Source organism: Arabidopsis thaliana, chromosome 3 (assembly GCF_000001735.4).
Source record: "Arabidopsis thaliana chromosome 3, partial sequence".
Classification (NCBI taxonomy): domain Eukaryota; kingdom Viridiplantae; phylum Streptophyta; class Magnoliopsida; order Brassicales; family Brassicaceae; genus Arabidopsis; species Arabidopsis thaliana.
Window position 1 is genome coordinate 21671407 of NC_003074.8, and position 24546 is coordinate 21695952.

General features: G+C 36.2%; 4 protein-coding genes across 9 annotated transcripts; 2 read left to right on the plus strand and 2 right to left on the minus strand.

Moving 5' to 3' along the window:
- The first annotated feature begins 26 nt into the window (after positions 1 to 26).
- On the plus strand, positions 27 to 3684 carry AT3G58610 (ketol-acid reductoisomerase). 3 transcript variants are annotated; one of them, NM_001203198.1, is made up of 11 exons: positions 27 to 451; positions 575 to 667; positions 937 to 1002; positions 1109 to 1249; positions 1344 to 1571; positions 1676 to 1793; positions 1873 to 2012; positions 2106 to 2273; positions 2362 to 2517; positions 2865 to 3325; positions 3548 to 3684. In NM_001203198.1, the coding sequence occupies exons 1-10, from the start codon at positions 155 to 157 to the stop codon at positions 3231 to 3233; spliced, it is 1776 nt and encodes a 591-aa protein (NP_001190127.1). In that variant the 5' UTR covers positions 27 to 154; the 3' UTR covers positions 3234 to 3325; positions 3548 to 3684. The 3 variants fall into 3 exon arrangements, with proteins under 3 accessions (NP_001190127.1, NP_191420.1, NP_001078309.1); NM_001084840.1 differs by lacking the exon at positions 3548 to 3684 and having other exon boundaries at positions 28 to 54; positions 133 to 451; positions 2865 to 3394; NM_115723.4 differs by lacking the exon at positions 3548 to 3684 and having other exon boundaries at positions 2865 to 3479.
- Positions 3685 to 8620: 4936 nt separating this feature from the next.
- Positions 8621 to 11874, plus strand: TTL4 (tetratricopetide-repeat thioredoxin-like 4). 2 transcript variants are annotated; one of them, NM_115724.4, is made up of 7 exons: positions 8621 to 9862; positions 9933 to 10128; positions 10226 to 10407; positions 10511 to 10847; positions 10923 to 11124; positions 11210 to 11316; positions 11401 to 11874. In NM_115724.4, exons 1-7 carry the CDS (start codon positions 8991 to 8993, stop codon positions 11551 to 11553), a joined length of 2049 nt encoding a protein of 682 aa, NP_191421.2. In that variant the 5' UTR covers positions 8621 to 8990; the 3' UTR covers positions 11554 to 11874. The 2 variants fall into 2 exon arrangements, with proteins under 2 accessions (NP_191421.2, NP_001325607.1); NM_001339927.1 differs by having other exon boundaries at positions 8702 to 9862; positions 11210 to 11861.
- Positions 11875 to 12109: 235 nt separating this feature from the next.
- AT3G58630 (sequence-specific DNA binding transcription factor) lies at positions 12110 to 14633 on the minus strand. Of its 2 annotated transcripts, NM_115725.3 has the most exons (3): positions 13441 to 14633; positions 12520 to 12562; positions 12124 to 12415 (listed from the first exon to the last, which is right to left on the minus strand). In NM_115725.3, the coding sequence occupies exons 1-2, from the start codon at positions 14363 to 14365 to the stop codon at positions 12522 to 12524; spliced, it is 966 nt and encodes a 321-aa protein (NP_191422.2). In that variant the 5' UTR covers positions 14366 to 14633; the 3' UTR covers positions 12124 to 12415; positions 12520 to 12521. The 2 variants fall into 2 exon arrangements, with proteins under 2 accessions (NP_001326954.1, NP_191422.2); NM_001339928.1 differs by having other exon boundaries at positions 12110 to 12415; positions 12520 to 14568.
- Positions 14634 to 15334: 701 nt separating this feature from the next.
- On the minus strand, positions 15335 to 22522 carry AT3G58640 (Mitogen activated protein kinase kinase kinase-like protein). Of its 2 annotated transcripts, NM_180387.2 has the most exons (18): positions 22144 to 22522; positions 21386 to 21415; positions 21021 to 21287; positions 20675 to 20878; positions 19965 to 20138; positions 19523 to 19782; positions 19256 to 19375; positions 19039 to 19128; positions 18847 to 18942; positions 18513 to 18605; positions 17903 to 18023; positions 17253 to 17529; positions 16934 to 17057; positions 16807 to 16826; positions 16560 to 16716; positions 16080 to 16368; positions 15929 to 16001; positions 15335 to 15829 (listed from the first exon to the last, which is right to left on the minus strand). In NM_180387.2, exons 3-18 carry the CDS (start codon positions 21267 to 21269, stop codon positions 15747 to 15749), a joined length of 2430 nt encoding a protein of 809 aa, NP_850718.1. In that variant the 5' UTR covers positions 21270 to 21287; positions 21386 to 21415; positions 22144 to 22522; the 3' UTR covers positions 15335 to 15746. The 2 variants fall into 2 exon arrangements, with proteins under 2 accessions (NP_850718.1, NP_567072.1); NM_115726.3 differs by having other exon boundaries at positions 15337 to 15829; positions 21021 to 21415.
- Positions 22523 to 24546: the final 2024 nt, after the last annotated feature.

Genomic DNA, 24546 nt, shown 5'->3' on the forward strand with positions numbered 1-24546 from the left:
TGGATTTGTTTTATTTTATTTTTCTCATATCTGTCTCTTGGTGGTGATGAGTAGGTAAACTGTGTGCGCTTATTAACTTCTCTCACACTGACTCTGCGACCCTAATTTGTGAGCTCTCTTCTCTTTGCGCAGTCAATTTGCTACAACTTAGAAAATGGCGGCGGCTACTTCATCCATCGCTCCTTCTCTTTCATGCCCATCTCCTTCTTCTTCATCCAAAACCCTTTGGTCTTCCAAAGCCAGAACCTTGGCTCTACCCAATATCGGTTTCCTCTCGTCTTCTTCCAAGTCTCTGAGGTCGCTTACTGCCACCGTCGCTGGAAATGGCGCCACTGGATCCTCCCTTGCCGCTCGCATGGTTTCTTCGTCTGCGGTCAAAGCCCCTGTTTCTCTCGATTTTGAGACATCTGTCTTCAAAAAGGAGAAAGTTTCTCTTGCTGGTTACGAAGAGGTTTATCTCATTTACCCTCTTATTCATTTCTGTTCTAATTTGTGCTTATTCTATAATCATTTTGATGTGTATTGATTTTGTTAGTTGTTGCTAATGTTTGGTTTCTGCTGATCTTTGTTTTAGTACATTGTGAGAGGAGGAAGAGACTTGTTCAAGCATCTCCCAGATGCTTTCAAGGGGATTAAGCAGATTGGTGTGATTGGCTGGGGATCTCAGGTACTTACCTTTTTTGGTCTCTTTATCTGTAGCTACTGTGCTTCTTGTTTGATTGCTTTTTAAATTGCTTACGTTGGATTGCGAATAAGGAATCTTGGTTCTGTGTTGTGATACGAAATTGGTCAGAAAAAGGATATGAATAAAGTGTTTTCATTTTCATACTTTTGATGCATTTGAGTTGGTGGAATGAACAAGATTAATATATTGTTTCATATTCTTTTTATTCAGCATCTCTTCTCTTGTAATAAACGCTTTATCTATATATGCAGGGACCTGCCCAGGCTCAGAATTTAAGGGATTCACTTGTGGAGGCAAAGTCTGACATTGTTGTCAAGGTATTTCAACTGCAGAGTTGGCTTCATACTTGTATTTGTTTGCTTTCTGTTGTTACGTGAAGGCTCTGTTCTGACTTTGTTTTCGTTTTAATATACTATTACGTAGATTGGTCTCAGAAAAGGGTCTCGCTCATTTGAGGAGGCACGTGCTGCTGGCTTCACTGAAGAAAGTGGTACTTTGGGTGATATATGGGAAACTATCGCTGGCAGTGATCTTGTATTGCTTTTGATCTCTGATGCTGCTCAAGTAAGTGCACTTTTGTTATATATTTCCACTACTACTTGTTGAGGTATTAGTCCTAAGGTGTATACATCGATTTTATTCTATCCTGTTTTTGCAGGCTGATAACTATGAGAAAATATTCTCTCACATGAAGCCAAACAGCATTCTTGGTTTATCACACGGGTTTCTACTAGGGCATTTACAGTCCTCGGGACTCGATTTCCCAAAGAACATCAGTGTGGTCGCTGTATGCCCTAAGGGAATGGGTCCTTCTGTGAGGAGGCTTTACGTCCAAGGAAAAGAAATTAACGGTGCTGGAATCAACGCCAGTTTTGCAGTCCACCAGGTTTTCTATCTCTTTATCTCTACTGCAAAAGCTATCTTTACTGAAAAGCTCTTATACCTCATGTGTTCATTTTTTCACCACTATTTCTGCTATTCTGTTGGCAGGATGTTGACGGTAGAGCCGCCGATGTTGCATTGGGATGGTCAGTAGCACTTGGTTCTCCGTTTACTTTTGCTACTACTCTTGAACAGGAGTACAGGAGTGACATCTTTGGAGAAAGAGGTGAGTTTGATCCCCTTTTAGACCTGTCTTTATATCACTCAATCCCATACTTACATATCTTCTTCTTTTTTGTTAAAAGGAATTTTGCTTGGTGCTGTTCACGGAATCGTGGAGTCTCTGTTTAGAAGATACACCGAAAATGGGATGAGTGAAGACTTGGCTTACAAGAACACAGTAGAATGCATCACAGGAACAATTTCAAGGACTATCTCTACCCAGGTTAGTAGGAAGATATCTGTAGAGAACAGACTAATTCGTTTTTAGCCAAATATAAAAATTTAAAACCTGTTTCTAATGAATTGTGAACATCAGGGAATGTTGGCTGTGTACAACTCCTTGTCTGAAGAAGGTAAAAAAGATTTTGAGACTGCATACAGCGCATCCTTCTATCCTTGTATGGAGATTCTCTATGAATGTTACGAGGATGTACAAAGTGGCAGCGAAATCCGAAGTGTTGTCTTAGCCGGTCGTCGCTTCTATGTAATGACTCTTCCGAATCTTCCTTTTGTTACAATTACCCAAACACAGTTTGTGCAGGAGTTTTGATGGATTCTCTTACTTATAACAGGAAAAGGAAGGCTTGCCAGCATTCCCTATGGGAAATATTGACCAGACAAGAATGTGGAAGGTGGGTGAACGCGTCAGGAAGTCCAGACCTGCTGGTGACTTGGGTCCATTGTATCCCTTCACCGCTGGAGTTTATGTAGCACTTATGATGGCTCAGGTATGTCTATGTTTATATCTGGTGTGCCCACCTTTGCTTTGGATTTTTCGGTTTATGCAATGTAGAGTCGGTTTCAATTTCCGTTCAGATTTTAGAAAATATACCTCTAATTGGAATATTTTTGTCATTGCAATAGGTTTGTATAGTCTAATTGGATTCTTCTTACTTCCATTTTGTTTCAGAGAAATTGTGATATCGATCTGTTTTGTATTCAATTTTGAATTCTTTTTTGTATGGTTTTAGTTCGAATTAGCCGCATTGGACAACCCCTAGAATTTAATATGCTATCAATTTTCAGTGATTTCTTAGAATCTAAATCATCGTGGTTTCTATGTGGATTTGTGTAGATTGAGATCTTGAGGAAGAAAGGTCACTCTTACTCAGAAATCATCAACGAGAGTGTGATTGAATCCGTGGACTCTCTAAACCCATTTATGCACGCCAGGGGAGTGTCCTTCATGGTTGACAACTGCTCAACCACAGCAAGATTGGGTTCGAGGAAATGGGCGCCACGGTTTGACTACATCCTGACCCAACAAGCTCTTGTGGCTGTGGACAGTGGTGCAGCAATCAACAGAGACCTAATCAGTAACTTCTTCTCTGATCCAGTCCATGGTGCCATTGAGGTCTGCGCACAGCTCAGGCCTACCGTTGATATCTCTGTGCCTGCTGATGCAGACTTTGTTCGACCTGAGTTGCGTCAATCTAGCAACTGAGTGAAGGGTTGAAAGTTTGTCAGTCTCTTATTTGTAATCGGAGTATTAAGTCGAGAGTTTGTGATGTTTTCTTAGGCGTGACTGTTTGTTTTGTTTGAAGGATTATGTCTCTTTGCTTTGGTCTTAAAATCTACTTAAATCAATAAAATAGTTTAACGAAATTTCGCTTTAACTATTTTCGTAACAACATTTGCAAACTTTCAACTTAATTTTGTCTAGAATTGTGTATTGTCAATTTCAGTAACTGAACTGGGATTAGAGACGCTTGAGAGTTAAAGAAGGAACCAGTATCGAGAGTTTAGGATTTGATGAAGTTTATATGTCTGCGTTAATCTTGCAACATTTAGGATACTTTTAGGATATAATAGTGTGTAATGCTACTTTTGTTGGGTCAAAAATAGTATGTTGCTATGTTGAATGATTGAATATAGAATAAAGAGATAAGTTTTTTACAAATGCCAGATAGATTGAATATATGTAGTCACTCTCCAACTTCAATTATATTATTATTACAAGGAAAAATCATTTGTGTGTGTGTGTGTGTGTGTGTTTTCTTTCTTTTCAAAACTAAAGATAAAGAAGAAAAAATTGGCAGAGCATAATGCTTTTGTCTCTCTTTTTACTGAGAAATGAAGAATCTAAATTATTAGAATCACATGTAATGACATGTGCTCTCCCTCTCCCTCTGCACATTTTGCATTATATGTCAAGTCTTTTTCCCTTTCCTTGTAAAATCAAAAAAAGAAGAAAAAAAGAGAGAGAGATAAATCCACAATGCTTGAGAAAAGGAAAAGAAACAGAGAACCAAGAGAATCTGAATTAATTAATAAATAAAAATTCTGCAATCATATGATAGTGTGGCTCAAGAATTAGAGAAAGACAAGACCAACATGTGTAGCCAATCATACTGTATTGCTCTTTTCCCACATTTCATGTTCATTTATCCTAAAAACTAAAAAGAAAAGAAAACACTAAAATCTCTCTTTTAACTTCAAGAATTCTTACTGTCCAATTGATAAGGATTCATGTTTTTGGTTTAACCAAAATTACAGCTCGAGTACAAACTGCTAAGACTATACTATATTCGAATTAGGTTTATTGCTTGATTTCCACCTAGACCTTACGAACATATGTACAGTAATGGTTTGTATTAGTATGTTGTTGTGTCACCATCCAAATTTAAAACATAGACAATTTTATTTGTACCAAGTTGATTGAATATTTTTTTTGTTCTACCAATTTATTAACCCAAAATAATTTATCATCTAGTGTATTTAAAAACATCAAAAATTAGTTATTTCTGGAAGGGAAAAGACTTTAATGAGTAATAATTAGTGGAATCCCATGACGGGACTATACCCTTTCAATTTATTTACTTTAATTTTGTTATAAGACAAAATCTCGGTGTTTGGTTTTTGTTAAAAGACAAAATCTTGGTGTTTAGTGTGAAATCATATATGATCTTGATTTGACACCAATGCTTTGTAATTATTTCTGTTAATACCAATTCAACCATGATTTCGATTTAGCCATAGAGTAAGAGTATGACTCATCATTATCATCATCATCATATATAAATAAACCTATATATTTTAATTTTTTCATCCAGAAAATTATTTAGAAGAAAACAAACGTGAGATGTACTCAAGTGGTCTTTCCGATTTTGTTTAATAATCTCAAAATTCATTTATTATTTACTTAACTATCTGCCACTGTTTAGCCTGTACATTATTATCTCTCTCTATATATATATATATATATCAAATAAGTTTGCACTAAGTCTTCTAAAAACCAATATATAGACTGGCATGTGAGATGTTAAATAAACATCACATAAATCGTGCATACTATATATTCGAAAAGCTCTTCAACTTTTTCCTCGGTCATGATTATAAGAAACCAAAAAAATAACCATTTTTAAAGAAACTCCTTATTTAATCTGTTAATTGATCATGATGGCGATGAACGATGATGCAGATAAAGAAGATAATTCACAGCTTGTGAGCATATGCTCATCACATGCTCGAGCATATAGCCTCAGGTGGCAACCAATTAGGATCATTGCAATAATGTTGTTAGTTTGATTAATTGTTTTGGTTACTTATATAACTGTATAATTTGGGGGTTATAATATAAACCCAACAATATCAATAGTACTACTTGTTATTGATTAGTTTTAACATGCATCGAATAATGATTTGAACATTCACATAAATTATCAAAACTAGTTCGGATTTAAGAAAATTAGAAGTTGAAATCCGCAACCTCTCGATTGTAAATATAGAATTATATAAATAGAAAAACGTATGTTCATAAATATGTGTATATGCAACATGACAGTGCCACACAAATAGTATAAAATCGACCGTTGTTTTGAGTTATAGAAAAACTTATCGATCATTGTCTCCCGTCAACCATGACGCGATACTACTAAAACAATACAATTTAATTGGTACATAAATTAATAAATCATTTGAATTCAAGCAACATCTTTGGAACAAATCTAATATATATGTATTTTGTTTTCGCATACTTGTATTGTACATCAAAAAGTAAATCTTGTTAGAATCAGATAATATAGTTAACACTGTCTAGCAGTCTCGATTAAACGTGCAACATTTTTATTTCTATTAAAAAAAAAAGCGAGTTGGACGGTAATGCGATCTACATATATTCTTGCTTAGTGTATTTGCACTGACATCATTTGGTTATGAAACTAAAATAAGAAAAATGAATATGATGGAACATTGGATACCCTTAATGACCATAAGGAGGATCGAGCTTAGCTAAGCGTAGTTTGTCGTTAATTTAAATTATTGATCAAATAATTAGAAAACCAGATATTGACAAAACAAAAAATAAGAAGAACAAATATTGAAAACCAGATAATAGCCACCCATACGTGGTTTATTTGTCGTTGTATATTTAGTATTAGGGATCATTGTGTTTATTTACTCTATTCAATTACAAATACCTTTAGACCAAAACAGAATATACAATGTGATATGCTTAGATAAATAATTGCTAGAACTATATGTTTATTTTTAGGTGCCTAGATCGTTGTAGTGTGTGAAACTCTGAATGATTCTTCAAACAAGTAGTTTTTTCAGTAATAAAAAATGTCTCCAACTCCACATTTGAATAAGTTATTAGAACGAATAGTTTCTCCTTTAATATAATGTATATGACCCAGTTATTGGGTTTGCAACTTTGCATGTATATGTTCTATATATGTGTGAATATTTTTAACAAAAACTAAAATTAAATTGACAGATACTGCAGAGTTTACGACTAATAAGTTAACATCGTCATTTGGTGAAATCTTCAAGTGACCAAGGCAAAAGCATCACTGGAAAAAAAATCGATTTCCTACGCGATTACGGGAAACTTTTCCGCAACAGTGCAACCATTTCTCATTCATCCACAGTGATCGTGAAATATAGCACACGTCACCTTCGAATCTTACAAATGTGGGTCCATGTTCATCCAGCACAGCACCAACAATAATTAAGGCCTTGAGAAAGAAATTACGAGCATCACACTTCCATTAATTTTCTTAACAAATTATTAAACTTAATTATAGATAAAGTGTGTTCCCCAAACGGAGGGAAAAGGAGATTTTCTCTTCTTTTTTTTTCCCTTCTGTTTTTGTCTTTCCTTAATTATTTCTCCTTTGTTTTGTTTCTTTGAACCCAAATCTTGTTATTTTGTTTACTGAGTATGATGAACTTAACAATTAATTTAGTGACGGTCTAAGAAGATGTCAAGTGCCGTAATTACCAGCTAATTAAGTACTCAATTCCATATTTGAAATGTTATGTTACTCACCATTTCCTCTTTGTCGTTTTTATGATTGGGTCAAATGTTGCGGCCAACACCAGTACAAGTATCACAGATTTAAATTTAGCTTATGGGATCTTTCAACTAGTGCCTCACTTCTACTTGGGTGTGACTTTTTTCGATGTATTTTTTGGAGTGAATAATTCGATATTTGAGTTTAAAATGTTCATTATTGTTAGAGTGTGAAACAGTGAAAGGTGTCTCTCGGTCAATGATTTTTTTTTTTTTAGTCGGGGACCAAATTTTTATTTTCTATTTCTTATGAATAATGTACTTGATATTTCTATTTATTATACTTGCTATTTTGGGTCAAGGTTTGAAAAAAGCCGGTTCGATTGATCCAAAATTTGGAGACAATCATGTCACGGACCGTCCGGTATGGAGAAATTGCCCATATCGTCGGTTCGGCGGGATTGGGGGACCGCTTTCATAATATTCCGTCCGGTTCCGTTAAAATGTTTATTCGGCGTGCTTAGCTGGCAACTGTAGCGAAACAGCTGGCATGGTCACTCTCGCACGTGGCCAGCGTCGTCCTATATTTACTATTTTACCCCTATATAGCGCTTTCCTAATATTTCTGTTTTCTTCGTTCTACATCCATTTATTTTAGTAAGCTACGGAACCATAGAGTATATATAGAAATGGTAAATATATCAGAACACTGATTAAATTTTGATAAATGAATATTTGTGTTATTAATCCAAGAAAGAAGATAAAAATTAGCAGGCTTTTTCGAGTGAAATGCCAGCTATGCATCAGTAAATGAGCCTTCACTTCTCTTTTGCTTTATTTTCCCTATTTTTCTGCTTTTCTTTTCTGTTCTTTTGCCCTACTCTACATATAAAAATATGTTGTATTTTCCCATTTTCATGTGCAAACGAATATAATTTTTAACTTAGATCAATGTAAGTGTATATATATATAATAATTTCTATGAGCACATAAATTGATAGTCGTATGTAGTGGGAAAAAAAACACACGCAAACTTCAAAATCCAAATTTATTTTATGGCCTAAAAGTTGACTTTACCCTTTTGAGGTCTCTGACTCTAATACGAGGGGTCAAAATCCGAGGTGGCATTTTCGTTTCAAGCTGCATATACTCATTACACATTACAACAGTATTAATTTAAAATTTTGTAATAAATACATATGACGATCCATTTATTTTCTATGCGTTACATAATTTGATTCGTTTTCCATCATTTGCTTTCACAAAAAGAAAAGAAAAAAAAGAGTGATTCTTAATGGAAGTTGTCCTTATGTAGTATTTACACCGAACATATTATATGGTTGCATAGTAATTGTTTGAACCTAGATACAACAACAAGAAGAAGACACTTCTGAGTTTTTTTTTTCCTTTTTCTTTCCTGACTGTGCTTCATAAACATGTAAGATCTCGTATTTACCGCAAAAAAAAAATTCAAGATAACATTTTATTTTGACTTTTATGAATTCCGGATTTTTTTGTGGTCGGCAAATACAAGTTTCAATCTAGATTCTGTTCAAACATAAACAAACTCTAAAGTCAACCATTACATACAGACACAGACACAGTCAGTCTCTATAGTACATGATATCTAAAATGATTATATTTTTTTTAATAAAAATTTTGCATAAAATTACCGAATTTTTAGCAGACAAGCAGCCGTGAAACACACGGAAGTCGGGGAAGATAAGAGAAGCTCGTGATGAACACTAAGAAAGATCAATGTCTTAATCTGACAATTAGTCGTTTTACTTAAACTAATAATATTTTTTTAACGGTAATCTAAAATTATTTTTGATTTCAACATCTTCATTCTCATTCTTCTGCTTCCTTTTTATATATATCACAACAATCTCTCTTCTCTCTCTTCACCAATTCTTCTTCTTGATTCTCTGTGTTTATTGATTCTGAGGCTTTGGTTTCGAGAAGATGTCACATTATAGAAGACATTCGCTAGAACCTTCCATTACCAGTAAATTCCGTGATTCTTTGAGTTTCCAACGAGACGATGACGTCATCAACAAACCAGATTTCCGAGAACTCGATTTTGGTTCTCCGTTGAGGCCTCGTGGCTCCTCCTCCGCCGCTGCCACTCCCGCCGCTAGTGGCAGCAGTTCAAGCTCCTCTGGTTCTGCTTCCGGAAAACCCGCTGTCACTTCTCAGTTTGCTAGACGGAGTCACTCCGGCGAGCTTTCCGGTTTAAGCCAGACCAGTCCGGTTAAACCCGGATCCGTGAACCGGAATTTGAAACCGGGTCACAGAAGATCCGCTTCCGCTGGAACGCCGTTGATTTATTCCGGTTTGGGGTTCTCTCCGGTGAACAATAACAATAACAGTTCTCGCGGCGGAGGAAGCGGGGCTACTTCGCCGAACCCCGGCGTTTTACCTACCGGAAACATTTGTCCATCGGGAAGGATCTTAAAAACCGGAATGGCTACACGAGCCTCCGTTAGACCCGAGACTCTATGCACAGGCACGGCCAACTACGGCCACGGAAACATCATCCGCACCGGCGGAAAGGTGAGTCACGCGACGAAAGCGGCGGCGGAAATGAGTGACTCAGAGGAGGTGAAGAAGGCAGGTAACGTAATGTATAGGAAAGGGAATTACGCCGAGGCATTGGCTCTTTACGACAGAGCTATCTCATTGTCACCGGAAAATCCAGCTTATAGAAGCAATCGTGCGGCAGCGTTGGCTGCGTCAGGGAGGTTAGAAGAAGCAGTTAAAGAATGCCTTGAAGCTGTGAGATGTGATCCTTCTTACGCTAGAGCTCATCAGAGACTCGCTTCTCTTTATCTAAGGTAAAAAAAATTCTATCCTTTAAAAAGTTTTGATTGAAAAAGGATTAGTATTTGATTGGTTTGGTTTTAGATTGGGAGAAGCTGAGAATGCGAGACGTCATCTTTGTGTTTCCGGACAATGTCCCGATCAAGCTGATTTGCAGAGGTTGCAGACGCTTGAGAAGCATCTCAGACTGTGTACGGAGGCTCGAAAGATCGGTGATTGGAGAACGGTGATTAGCGAAATCGATGCAGCCATTGCAAATGGAGCTGATTCTTCTCCTCAGGTTAGAGATCAAAAAGTGGCATTGATTGCCTCTTTTGTGGTTGAATTATCAGCGAAAAGACTTTATCTTTTAAACAATGAGGTTTGATCTTGTGCAGCTTGTAGCTTGTAAAGCTGAAGCCTTTTTGCGGCTTCATCAGATAAAGGATTCAGATTTGTGTATATCCAGCATTCCGAGATTGGATCATCACCATACTCAACCACCTGAGAAACTATTTGGTATAGTATGTGATGCTTATGTGCTCTGTGTTCAAGCTCAAGTTGATATGGCGTTAGGAAGGTGAGCTTCGAAATGCTTAAACTTCGAATGGTGTTTTTGATTCTTTATTAGTAGTCTTGTTTGGTTCTTGGGTGAGTGAGTAGAGATGTTAGGTTTGTTGCAGATTTGAGAATGCGATTGTAAAGGTGGAGAGAGCCATGACGATTGATCATAGCAATAGTCCCGAGGTAGTATCGGTCTTAAACAATGTGAAGAATGTGGCGAAAGCTCGTACCCGAGGAAACGAGCTTTTTAGTTCGGGGAGATACTCGGAAGCGAGTGTGGCTTATGGGGACGGACTCAAGTTGGATGCTTTCAATTCGGTTTTGTATTGTAATAGAGCGGCATGTTGGTTTAAACTCGGTATGTGGGAGAAATCTGTTGATGATTGTAATCAAGCGCTAAGAATTCAGCCTAGTTACACCAAAGCTCTTCTCCGAAGAGCTGCTTCGTATGGAAAGGTTAGATTGAAGACACTGAATGGTTTTGAACCGAGTTTCTAATTAAGTATTTGGATTAACAAATGTTAAATGCAGCTTGGCCGATGGGAGGATGCGGTCAGAGATTATGAAGTATTGAGAAAGGAACTTCCAGGAGACAGTGAGGTTGCTGAGTCTTTACAGAGAGCAAGGAACGCTCTATCGAACAAATCCGAAGAACCTAAATATTTGGGATTCAATAACGAAGTTGAAGAAGTTTCGACCTTAGATAAGTTCAAGACCGCAACATCACTGCCCGGTATAAACTAGCTAACTCACTTTGCAAGTGTTAGTTTCAAGATTCCTCTCTTTGCTAAACAAAAAAAAATGGAAATATTTTTCAGGAATCTCTGTGTTTCATTTCAAATCATCATCAAACCGGCAAAGCGAAGCAATATCTCCATTCGTCAACACTTTATGCTTACGGTATCCATTAGTACATTTTTTCAAGGCAAGTCACTTGTTCTTATGCTCAATCGCGCAAAATGGTTATCGTTTTTGGTCTAACGCTTTAACGGGGTTTGTTTGTCTATAGGTGGACGTAGAGGAGAGCTTGGCATTGGCGAAAGCAGAGAGCATCAAGAAAATTCCAACGTTTAAGATTTATAAGAAGGGAGAGAAAGTGAAGGAAATGGTATGTCCTAGTCATCAGTTACTAGAGGACTCTGTTACGCATTTCCTCTTATAACATATCTCTCTTCTCATTCTTTCAAATCTTTAGTCTTCACGAACGTAAATTGATTCAAAGAGCCATTTTGTTAATTGAAATTTTCATTCTTTTGTTTTGCTTTACTGTATTATCATATTGAAACCTGCTCCGATTGTATTAATCCGAGGAAAATGCATGTTTCTCAATTATCGTTCATGCAAAAAGGCCCCAATTTAATGGTTCATTTGGTTTTCTTATTTTTGTTTGTTTTAGAAACTCTTACTTATTACAAATGGGTCCTGGTGGGCTGGGTTACTTGTAATAACACTGCTTTCAATAAAATATCCATTGACAAATAAACTATAGTTTCATAGAAGGAATTTGAGGCGCCAATACAGAACACAAACTATGACAAAGTCTCAATGAGAGCAAAAATGATTTGCCTCACATTTTGGGCAAAGGTTATGAATCTCAAGTTCTTAACATTTCATATTAAAGTCTCTTAAACTTAACATGTTATGGAGTTGAGAACTTGAGATTTGTAATAGATAAATAATGAATTACTAGGATATAGCGGTATATCCCTGAAGATTTTTTTTTTATTTTCCACCTCATTAAATCATAAATTAGAACACAAACTAAGAAATACCAAACAATACTAACCAATATAATTTTGCTGAAAACTGTTTCTTGTACTGTTTCATTGTGTAGATATACCAATATAACGTCACCAATTTTTTTTTCAATCCTGGGTTGGAATCGGAATCTTCTAAAAGGGTTAAAATTTACAAAACAAAGAGAAACTCATGTTTCTTTGTTACCATATCTTCTATTGGTTGGTGGAAGAACGCTGACTTTCTCTCATCTTCATCAAAATGGCTACAATCACAAACTCATGATGCTGCAAACAAAACCAACGACTTAGCCCAACAAGTCTACACATTTTGTACATAGGCAAAGTTTTGATCGACTAGGGAGTTTTAAATATAAATAAAGGAGTCGTACCTCTAGAAGTAACTAGGGAAATCCATCATCCCATAATCAAGAGCTGCATAAACAGAAAAAGTTCACTTATTATTCATACATAGACCTGCTGCTGATAATTTGTTCTAGTGGTCAAACATGTAATGCAAAGAGGAATTCATCAAATTAGCAGGTGACTAACAAGTAAAGAAATATGGACCAAGCGAAAACGAAAGAAACAAATGTCTGTCGTGTAATGCCATAGCCAAGTTGCAGGAAAGATTTGATGCATCCAAAAAAAAATCAAATTTTGTCTCCTGAGACTATATGTCAGAAACTAATGGTTGATGCATCCGAAAAATCCTTCCACATATCATGCATTCTCTTTTCAAACATCCATACCCATTATTTCCTAACTTTCGAAGCAGTTAGCATGTAAACTCACAATCTTCTCAATCAACTAACCAACAAAAAGGCTACTCTACACTCAAAACTTACTGGGCATCACACTCAAAACACTTCACAAAGCACTCATGCTTAACAACAAACAGAAGCAGATTCAAGTTTCTAGCTCATGAACTGCTTCCCAACTAATGCTCACATCAGTCATTGTAGAAAAACTTTCCACACTCAGACTATAATTACAAGAAACACAAGTAACAAAGCAACAACATCTAGGAGAAAAATGTAACCAGGACCTCCTCCTTACCATGAATACCAATACTTGCTACTAATTAGTTTATTTTTGTTCAGATTCATCATCTCTGTGCGATATCAATTTGTTCTTGTACTTTGATTGGGTTTATTATAGCCGTCGTTGGCACAGAGACTATCACAAGTAAAAAGGTAAAATTTGTTTCTACTCTTATGCTATAGTCACTGTTACACAGCTAAACAATGGAGAAAGACATAGAATTCTGAACAGATTACGAAATACGGCGAGAGAAAGGATTCAGGTCTCACCGGCGGAGGCGGAGGAAGTCGGTCCTTTGGAGCCAGAGGTACGCCGGAGCTTATGAAGACGTACCTGCATCTCCGTGAACAGTTGCATCCTATGGCATTCCAATTCCTTAGCGAATCTCATTCTCTGCTTCTCCAATTCAACCATTTCCTTCCTCTTCTTCTCCTCGACTCTCTCGTATATCTGTCCAAGCCTCTCAATTGCGTCGGCAACTTCCTTGTAGCCTTGCTTCTTCTCAATTTTCCTCTCCCGCTTCTTGTTACTCCCGCTACGACCGCTCGATCTAGACCTTGAACCTTCCGAGTCATCTTCAGACGCCGGACACGCCGCCGCCGCTGCGGCTGCCGCGAATGCGTTGAGATTCCCGCGAAATCCGAGTAAATCGTCACCGGCGTGAGGTATAATCGCCGGCGATGTCGCCGGACGTCTGGGGATCGCCGATCGTGGAGCGACCGGAACTGGATTAATGGACATCGGAAGTGATAGCCTCTGGTGCGGGATGTTATCAGTTGAATCAGGATTACTAGACGTCGGAAAGCTTTCCCGGAGAAGGTCATCGAGAGCGGAGAAGAAAGGCCAAGGGCTGATGTAGGCACCGGGATTGGATTCCGAAACCCTAGCCTTCTCGACTTTGTACTTCTTCTTCAGAGTATCGATCCGGTTTTTACACTGAACGTCGGTGCGATACGGCTGCGATTTGGCGGCGGAAACGTTTCGACCGGTGTTGTAGTGACGGTCGTTAACGGCGTTAGCCACCTCTTGCCAGTGTTTCTGACGGAGATTACCTCGGCTGAGGTCGACGTAGCGATTACCCCAGGCTTGGATGAGCGTGAAGGTCGCTTCCTCGCTCCAGCAATCTTCACGAGAAAGCGTCGCCGGCGAAGGTCGGGAAGATCCCGGCGAAAAGGAATCGTTGACGGTGTCCATTATAAGGTGAACGACGGCGAGTTAGATCGAAGAAGATGAACGGTGAGGATGAGATAAACGGAGGTGAACGGTGACAGTGACGGTAACGGAATTGAAGAGAAACGAAGTTCTTTTTTTTTAAAAAGACAAACCAGCGTTTTTGCTTTGTGTGCATGTACTAAACCGTGAGCCAGACTAAACGAGCCAGCTCTAGCTAATTTATATACATCGTTAATTTGGTTTTTATTTTTTAACAGCTAAAACGTTTTAATTTTTATTTTATTTTGTTAATGTTGACTACCGAACAAGATAATATTTCTCTATATTTTTTTTTCTTACAAAAGCTTTAAATATTCATTTTAATATGCAATTTGATAAGTCTAAAGTTAATTAGTAATATTATGTGTGGTAGTTCTAATTAAATTTCATTATGAATCGTTGGTAATATATTTTTTTTTTGGGTGAATCGTTGGTAATATAATATGTAAGTTTTGGTTGATATTTTCCTTTTTTTTTGTTGTCTAACTTAATTAGAATATGATAACGGTTCCAAATGAATTGGTATCACATCCTAAATAGTATGTAATTGACAAATTTATAGCATGGTGAAATTTCTGAAACTGTAGATTGTAGAGAAAAATCAAAGCTAATTAAAAAATCGGATATGGCTCGTTAGATGTTTGGTTTAGTTTCCGTAAAATGTAATGATAGTACTGCCAAGTAGAATATGATCAAACGATCTATTTTTGTAAGTTAATGACACATTGCTATATTAGAATAAGTTATTCTAAGTTTTGTGTGTTTAGGTGATAAGCTAAATGGGTAACGCGAACTACTAGTATCGTTGTTATATCACCGAATTTAAACTCGGTACTAGAATGTATGTTGTTGTCAAATAGGTAATGACAAATTACGGCTACGAACATAAAATCGTTTTTTCTTTAAATAACTAGAAGTTCTGCAAAAACTGTAGTTTGCTCTTTTTTCTTTGTCAATCAAAGCTCCTTTTCATTTCTTAAGGCACGAAATATAAACGAAAAGTACATGTATTTGTCCGTAATTTTCTTATAGCAAATGCAAAGCAGGGAACAAACCTTATGGTACGAAAAAGAGTAGCAAGCTTGATCATTTAAACTGAAAGAATGAGCAACTCTTCTCACCTTTTGTAAAATTTATAAGACTTACTTTTTTGTTTCAGAGGTTTTGAAATTTACGAATTTGCAAATGATTAAACGGAAAAGAGTTCCACAAAGCTTTTTGTGGATGTGAAAGCGCCAAAGTTCTTTTGTACAAACTCAAAGGAGAAAGCCAACAATATTCAAAAAAAAGAAACGAAGAAAACAAAAACCTCTCTCGCTGCAAAGTTTTATATTCACAGAAGGAAAATATGATTGAGAGAAAGTTAGCAAAGCGAATACTCACAATCCAGCAAACGAGAGAGTATCTCATTGCAACTCGGTCTTTGTTCCGGTTCTGTCCAACAATCTGCGAACAAGAGACAACACATCAGAAAAGGATACTCCATAAACCCCAAACAAAGCTTCAGGAAAAACGAAATAACAACACTTTGACAAGTCACAAGACCTGCAATAAGCTTTCCCAGTGGTCCTTCAGGAATCTCAAGCCGAGCTCCCTCGTAAGCAATAGCATAAACAACCTGAGAAGAAATATGAGGAAACTTGTTATATATACACATATGTCACTAAAGAGTCTTCTTCTTGTTCAGTTAAGTTACCCGTTCAGGCGGTACTCCTTCCCAAGGTCTGGTTAAAGTGCATAGCTCCCACATTATTACACCTAAACTGAAGATATCACACTTTTCTGAGAAGGGCTCATTGCGGATAAGTTCAGGAGCCATCCACTCTGGAGTTCCTGCAGAGACTGTGTCTCTCATTGTTGTCCCTGTCATTATTCTCGACAGCCCAAAATCACAGATCTTGACTGTCCATTTGTTGCTCAAAAGACAGTTTGCACTCTTTATATCACGGTGTACTATCCCCATCCGGTGTATACACATCAATCCCCTAGCAACATTTTACAAGTTTAAACGCTGTTTGTTAATTAAAGATGATTACGAAACTTTCTCATCGAGACACAATTCCAGGTCCTATTTGGAAGTGTTATTGCCTTCTCCTCAAACCAAAATTTTCCATATTAATACTACATACTATGTTGGAAAGAAGGATACACGGTTTTGTATGGAAGATGAAATTACCTGCAAATGTCCCGCAGCATCTTTAGCTTCCTCCGCCAGCTTAACCTCTTTTTTTGTCCACTCAAGTGGAGCAAGTAATACAAAGATCCCATTTCCATGTACTCAGTGATCAGTGATAATCGTGGAGGCTTTGTGCATGCTCCAAGGAACAGTATAACTACAAGAAGTCGAAGATGCATGCATTGATGAAAACATATACTAAAATCTCACAGTGAAAATTCATAGAGATAGATGAGTAGTTTAGTACCATTGGGATGTCTAAGTCGGCTAGTGGTTATTTGGACGCAGAAGGAGAAGGCAGGAAAGAAAGTCAGAAGACAAGTAAAGACGTTATTGCCAATTTTGAATAAAACAGAGAAAGCCTATAGACATACCTAAGAATTGATATCTCATTGCAGAAATCCTCCATGTTCTCAGCTGTAAGGTCTTGCTCAAGGAACACTTTGATAGCAACGTCTGTCCCGTTCCAGATCCCACGGAATACTTCTCCGAAAAATCCTGGAAGGAAAAATCAACGAAGAAGATTTAGATGGGTTACTAATTCAAAAAAAAAAAGTAAACTTTTGAAGATAGATAAATACGAGGGTAAGGATCGTGAAGTAAGATAACTAGACGTTTCTCTTAAGGAAACTTATGGCCAACAATTTTTTTAAGAACACATAAATTCGAAAACATTGAGCTAAAGATCCTAACCAATTCCGACACGTGTCCCAACAGTCAGCTCAGAGAAGTCTATGTTCCATTCTTCATAAGGTAATAATGGCTTATTCTGGAACATGGGAGATCCCAATACTTTATCCCAGATGTGGCTTATATTGCGATGTGACGATCCACTCTGTTCATATTGGCTTCGGTAGTTCTGGGGAGAAGAAGGTAGTGAGATTGCCTTCTGCGGATCTAGTGGTTCCCTTGAAAGTGTCGACCTTCCACCAGAAACTTGGTCATGGGCATCAAGATGAAAACCAGAGACCTAGAAGCAGAGAAGTCTAGTTAAGCCACAAATTTATAAGTCGTTATCCAAAATGAGTGAACGTTTCCAAGAATCATAATTTTAAGCATGTTTGATAAACATCTACTTGAAATTGATCATTGTGCGTTGTTGTTGAAACAGAAATTTTTATTTCCTAAAAATCACAACGCAGCATATTCTAGGATTTTTCTTTCATTTCGTGAAATTCAGGACTTCCACTTTCAACTTAGTCAACGAGAAAAGAGACACGGTTTGGTATTCTGTTGCAGCCCAAGTTTCTTTGTTTTCAGTAAAACTATTATGATTCCAAGCAAGCAGCATAGCCAAATTTCTCAATATATTTCAGTGATGTATATTAATAAGCTTAGCGTACATTTTTCTGGAGATGAGAGCTCTCGGTTCTGTCATTTGGAGAGTTAGGAGATGAATCATCATCCCCTTGCTCTTTTGAGAGGCGATTCTGCTTCAAGGCTTCATTCATCGCTCGTACTGCCCTGATAAAGATTAACAGGTAATTTTAAAAATAAAGTTATCAATATAATAATTACCAAAAACACTGAAGCTCCGTGTTCCAAATAGTTAATGGTCAATAAATCTGAATGAGAGGTAACAACCATTGCAATTGCTAAAACTTTTAGTTCCATATATGGAATGTTATACAATCACATGCTCGTGCAGTGATGTATGAGATCCCAAGTTAGAAAAAGAACGCCCCTCTCTTGGCATTCTTTTAATATTTACCATAAGAGTGTACCATTAATTTTGTCCTAAACATCATGTATGAAATCACAACTGAGAAAAAAATATATGGTGAAACTGTATACAACTGCAACCTATCACTGGAAATAATTATATATTGAAGTCAGAGAAGAATGTTATGAGGGGAACTATATATGTAACCCAAAATGCAGATAGTTAAAAAAAACATCATACTAGCTTTGCCATGCACATGAAGTTCAATGAGCAATAAACTAAACACCCACCTGACAATATCATCGCCAATCTCAGGAGTTATACTGATGCTTCTCCTCCTTATTCTCTTAGTTTCCATTTTTGCTCCTCCAACAGATTTGCAGCTGCACGTGAAAACTGAATACATAAGCATTTTTTTAACAAACTTTAGGCATGAGAACAAGGTTCTCTGACACCCACAAAAACTAGACAAAAGAACTCGGTAAGCACTAAACGAGACACCAACAAACAACATACCCTCTTGCAGCAATATATTGCATATTTATAAAACTAAAAGCTCAAATCAAGTCTGCAAAGACCTCTCCAACATAATCTAAGTTACAAAGGACAAAAACCATAACGAACCTTGATGTGGCAACATCCCCGGTGAAATCTCGTGCCAAGTTCTTGTCGCCACTTAGCATGGACTTTGTACGGGCTCGGAAGGAAAGATGTTCGGGACTTCAGACGAGATATATCAAAAACGATCTAAGAAATTAGATTGGAACTTGGTTCAAAAATGCATATACATATACAATTCAACGGGGATGAGAGTACCTGGAACTAGCAGTCCGCTGATCAGCAATGACCTTCCTCCGGCTCTGCCGCCAAAACTCGTTAGCCATGTTTGACTCGCTCTGTGAGAAACTGAAGAATAAAAGATAAATACTAATGACATACGGTCATCTATTCCACTGCTTGGTTTACCAGAAGCTATATTCAAACCTGGGGTTGGTTAGCACAAAAAAATAATAATAACAAGTAGGCTTATCACCTTAATTTCCTCTCTAGCGCAGAGGCAGATCGTAACAGCATATTCCTTGATGGTGGACCAGACGTATTTGGAGACCCATCCAGTTTCCTGTGCAACGAAAGGTTTTCATCTTTTTCTGCACTGTACAACACCAATCATTAGAAACTCTGCACAACAAAACACTGAGTATTGAACAGAAGGTGCAGTAAAATATGGTACACACTATACTTATATCCTGCATGTTCATGCAGTGAGATTTTACAATTTAAAACTTCAACATCTACTTACTTTTCATGGTCAAATTTCTCTGGATAACCAAACATGGGACTGTTTGGCTCCAAAGGTGAATCACAAGAGTCATTCTCTGCAGAATCACTTTCCCCTGCCGCTGAGATATGACTCATAAAAATTGCTTTGGTTGATAGAGGAATAAGCTGACCAGGAAATCGCATTAGGTCAACCAGCATTTCCACAGAATTCAGCAAAACAGTGACAGAAATATGACTATATGAGTCCACACTCTCAGCAGCTCCATCACTTGGCAAACCCTGATCAAACAAATCAGTCATAATGCAAAGGATGTTAAAAGGTGATCAAAATATTCAGAAATTTAAGCCACGATGAATACTTTTTTCGAGAATAACATTAATCAAACCTAATCAATCACAAGCCAAAATGGAGTGATACTCAAGCCCACTGATCACATTTTTGTATGGTACTTAGCACTTACCACTACAAGTCGACTTTGCAGGCCAACAGTATCAGCTAAGACTTTGAACAAGATTGCTCGAGGACGACAAGAACCATGCTTGATCTGTCCTAGCAGTTGAATACCACAGTTTTCAAATGACTGCGTACTTTTTGCTGGACTCTGCAGAGTTGATTGCTTATAAACATCTGCTACCTGCCAGCCAATTTCGACAAAGGTTTTCAGATAAGTAAAAGGAGTTAACAAGATTTATGAAATGCTTGCTCTTACCGCATCAATAACAATTCAATGTCCCCTGTATAGACTAATAGGGGATACAAGAGAAAAAGTCAAGCAAACAAAGATACGTATTTCCTAATTTAACGCTTTTCCCAAGTAAGCACAACTTACAAGTGGAATTAGAGAAAGATTGAAGGCAAGAATCTAAATAGTCTGGGGAACTTTATCTTGAACCACAGCAGGATTCTATTGATAGTTTCACCAATTTTGAAAACATAGAAGACGTTAAGATCAATGTGGCTTCTATTAGTATTATAACGGACACTCTCAGCATCACTTTTCATTAGACAGACAACTAGTCACAACTCTTCCTACCTCAATTTTTATCCATTTATGATCACTGTTTTTGCATGCAACTTTAAAATGGAAAAACAATATGGTTATTAAGTGATTTCATACATGAAACAAATTTTGAGCATGTCGATTATAAAAGATATGTCAAATACTCTTACCAGTCCAGCAATTTTCTTAATAATAGTAGCTGGCTTTGAGTTCAATCCACTGACAAGTTTGGTAATCAACTGCTTCTGCCTGAAAAGCTTTTTATCTTTCTGAAAATCAACTAGAATCACATCAGCCTTAAGACCTTCGTCACCCAGAGCATGAAGATCTTCCAATGTAGGAATGTTATTAAATAGCTGCTTCAATCTATTATCCTGTAGAAGATTGAAATATAAACATTGTCAAAGGAAGCAAATAAAAAAGATTCTTGACAGGTAACAGAAGTTAATCGAGTTCGAATGAATTTCACTCAAAAAATCATTGAACAGATCTAATATCAAAATAAAAGTAGCTTACCGGGATCACAGAGTAGAAGCCATTTGGGATGGGCTCAGAAAGTGAACCAGTACTCCAAAGAATATTCGAAGCAGTACTAGATGGCAGCCCATCTTGCCCAAGATTTCTAGGTGAGTCTTTAGTACTAGATGTCTCTTCTTGCGATCCCAGATAAACAGAACCAAATTTCTCCACAAATTCTGAAGGCCACCAGGTTTGATTAGAAGGTCCTTGCTCTGATGGCCCAGCATCATCTCCCGTCTCTCCCATTGCCAATTTCCTTAATGTCTATAGTTATATCAGCCCCTACTTATCCCATAAACGGAACAGTCGAAAAAAGAAGGAAATCCTAGAGACCAAAATATTGAGAATCAAACTTCATTTACCAGTAGCCCTTAAGCTGGAGGTCATTTGATCTGCGTTCACAGAGACGAAAATGGTAATTAAAAACTACGATGGTCATAAAAAAAATGGAAACAAAGAAGGCGGAGATTTTAATGAATTCATAGATACACATTGAAGAAACAAACTAGTTGAACTTGTTTTTCCACATCACAACCTAACTAGTGCAGTGCCAAATAGAGGAAATTTCAAACGTTCTCCTCTTCAACGATGGCTGCATCAAATATTTTCTAAAGGATCAATCTAAGCTTTAACACCAAACATCTCACTGGATGCATAAAATGATCCATTATCAGCCAAAAATACAAAACAAGAAGCGGAAAATAAGAGTTAACGATAAGAAAAACCATCAGCATTTCAACAAGAACAATAGAATTCCACTCTCATAATCCAATCTCACTCTCAAGTCAACGAGAGAATCTCTTAAGGATCTTAACTGAATATAGCAAACCAACATAGATCCCATGAGTATCCTCGTGTACTAAATACCACAATTCTACATAAACTTACTCCCGAATAGAACAGTTCATAAGTGCGATCTACCCAGAAACTCAGTTTCAACACGAAAGCAATCCTAACACAGAACCCACCATAACTTAAAACCGATACGAAAGCAAACACCATCTAGAAACACACCTAAGCTCGATCCAATACATAGCTCAAAGTGCCACAAACATGAATCACAATTCGAGAGAACAAAAAAAAGAGGAGAAAAGTTCAAAAAGGGTTTTTGTAAAATCACCGTAATCAGATCCACGCATTCAATTTCCGATCGAACTTCCGATTGACGAGTAAACGAAATCAAATAACAAAATCGATCTCACTGCGAAGATAGATTCAGCAAAAATCTCGATCAAAGACAACAAAGAGCTATGCGTTTTCGTACACACATACAAAAAATAATCAGAGAGTATTTGTATGTGTGTACGTATATGGTTTTTTTAATAGAGCTGGGAAATTGGGATTTTATATAGTTTTTGAGGGACCAAACGAAAGAAAGAGAGTGATGGGATTTGAGGAAAGTGATGAAGACGAGGGAAAGGAGAGGAAGATGAAGAAGAAGAGAGACGACTGACCAAGTGACGATGGCTATGTCACGTGCGAGTTGATGAGTCACGTGTCATAAAGTAGATGCACCTCTCTTGGATCGACAGCTGGCATCACACATCATCCCTCGTGAATCCCCACCGTCGCTTCTCTTTTTCTTTTTTGATTGGTGGTGGTAATCTTATGCTTTTGTTTTTGCTTTTTTTTGTTAATAACTTAATAATACGGAGATTTATAAGAAGAACAAAAATTAGTTACATATGCTATATTTTATTTTTTGACAATATATATATATATATATATATATATATATATATCTACATATACATTTTTGTAATCATTTTGTGGAAAAAATCCTGGAGTTGAGACTTATTTGGAGTTGAGACTTATTTACAATGGCTGCCACTGGATTTTAATTATTTGATTTTTTTTAATTAATAGTTTATATTTTTTTAAGGCAATTAATTGTATAACAAACCAAAAATATTCGAAATATATGACAATCCCATATGTCACGCAAAACACGATAAATTATCTTCTCCTTATCTCACCTACAATATTCACTAAATCTTAAAACAACCAAAATTTGAACTATTTGAATTATTTCTATTAAATTTCGGCAATCAATTAAAATGAAACAAACCAAAATACATTTACAATCCCATAAAATGAGCAAATCCAATTATATGTGCACCTAAAAACATTCCTTATCTTGGTTTGAATATTCCATGAAATTAAAAGTCCATAACTTTTTCGGCATAAAATCACAATCACAACTAATTCAACAACTAATATTTAAACTTATAAAAAAATAAAAAATCATGAGACAAAAAATATAGCGGGACGGATTTAGATTGATATGAATAGCAGGACGGGTTTGGATTGATATAACACATGTTAAATATTTATTTTATTATTTTATCATCACCAATTTTTTTTAGTTACAACATTAATATAAAATTATATAACTTTAATACTAAACTAAAACCGTAAAATTTATATTATTATATATAAATAAAATATTTGCCTTGTAGTGTACCACGGGTTAAATCCTATTATATATATATTTTACCTATTTTAAAAAGAGATGGTCTTTAATACAATGAATGGAGTGGATGAAGGATTCTGTTTATAAGTTGAATAAAGAGAACTTTTATCAAATTCGGATTTTTAAATTGTTATCATACTTAATACTTTTCATACTATTATTATTTTTTCATTGTTAAGGAATAATATTAAAAAATTAAAACAAAGAAGAAATGACATCATATGAAATAAATAAAAATGATCCTACGATATCGAAAAAAATAAGGGGTTAAAATGTGAGGAACAGAACCTGTAATTTAAAAAAATCTAATGACGTACTGATGATGACTATGTGTTGTGCAATTATGGCAAAGTTAGCAATCAAATTTAGGGAAAATTTAATTAAAAGTGGATCACGTCAAGGTCAATAAGATTTGGAGGAAAGTTTCAAAAGAAAAAATAAAGAATTGCACGTGGAACATTATCATCGAATCTATTCCTTTTTTTTTTTTTTTTTCCTTTTTCCCCGGTTATAATTTTTTTTTGCTGGGCCAAAGTTAATATTCTTCGAATAATTCTGATAACCAACTCATTAAAACAAAAATCAATTTGATATCTACTTAAACAATCAACCCTTGAATTAACATCTTCTAATTGTTTTGAGACCAAACACACAACTATTACCAAACCTTACATATTTTAAAGCTATTTCTCGATATCTAACATTTTAGTTTAATTATAGACATAACCGTTTTGATGATTAAAATAGTTAAATAAAGATTATGATATTTATTGGGATAATTTCTTTTCAAACACTATATTATTATTTATTAAGAAAAGACTTTCTTGGTTTCAAATTAGTTGTCGTTTGAGATTTTTTTCAGGCTTATTTTTAAATATTCATTTATGTTTTCTGTTTTAGCATTAACTAAACTAAAATAATTTATTCTTTTCTGTTTTAGCATTGATATTATCAATTAATAAACTAAAAGAAGAAGGGGCAAATTGAAATTTTTGTCAATAATTGTATTGAAAACACAAAACCATAAATAATTTGAAGCAAACTTGAACG

What these genes read in the sequence shown, in the direction of transcription:
- AT3G58610 (NM_001203198.1), top strand. Translation starts at nt 155, where the DNA reads ATGGCGGCGGCTACTTCATCCATCGCTCCTTCTCTTTCATGCCCATCT. An exon ending in CCAGTTTTGCAGTCCACCAG is followed by an intron (nt 1,572 to 1,675) that starts GTTTTCTATCTC and finishes TTCTGTTGGCAG; the next exon opens with GATGTTGACGGTAGAGCCGC. An exon ending in CAAGGACTATCTCTACCCAG is followed by an intron (nt 2,013 to 2,105) that starts GTTAGTAGGAAG and finishes TGTGAACATCAG; the next exon opens with GGAATGTTGGCTGTGTACAA.
- TTL4 (NM_115724.4), top strand. Translation starts at nt 8,991, where the DNA reads ATGTCACATTATAGAAGACATTCGCTAGAACCTTCCATTACCAGTAAA. An exon ending in CTCGCTTCTCTTTATCTAAG is followed by an intron (nt 9,863 to 9,932) that starts GTAAAAAAAATT and finishes GTTTGGTTTTAG; the next exon opens with ATTGGGAGAAGCTGAGAATG. An exon ending in GAGCTGATTCTTCTCCTCAG is followed by an intron (nt 10,129 to 10,225) that starts GTTAGAGATCAA and finishes GATCTTGTGCAG; the next exon opens with CTTGTAGCTTGTAAAGCTGA.
- AT3G58630 (NM_115725.3), bottom strand. Translation starts at nt 14,365, where the DNA reads ATGGACACCGTCAACGATTCCTTTTCGCCGGGATCTTCCCGACCTTCG. An exon ending in GACTTCCTCCGCCTCCGCCG is followed by an intron (nt 12,563 to 13,440) that starts GTGAGACCTGAA and finishes CTGTTTATGCAG; the next exon opens with CTCTTGATTATGGGATGATG.
- AT3G58640 (NM_180387.2), bottom strand. Translation starts at nt 21,269, where the DNA reads ATGGGAGAGACGGGAGATGATGCTGGGCCATCAGAGCAAGGACCTTCT. An exon ending in TGCAAAGTCGACTTGTAGTG is followed by an intron (nt 19,783 to 19,964) that starts GTAAGTGCTAAG and finishes TTGTTTGATCAG; the next exon opens with GGTTTGCCAAGTGATGGAGC. An exon ending in AAGGAGTACCGCCTGAACGG is followed by an intron (nt 16,002 to 16,079) that starts GTAACTTAACTG and finishes ATTTCTTCTCAG; the next exon opens with GTTGTTTATGCTATTGCTTA.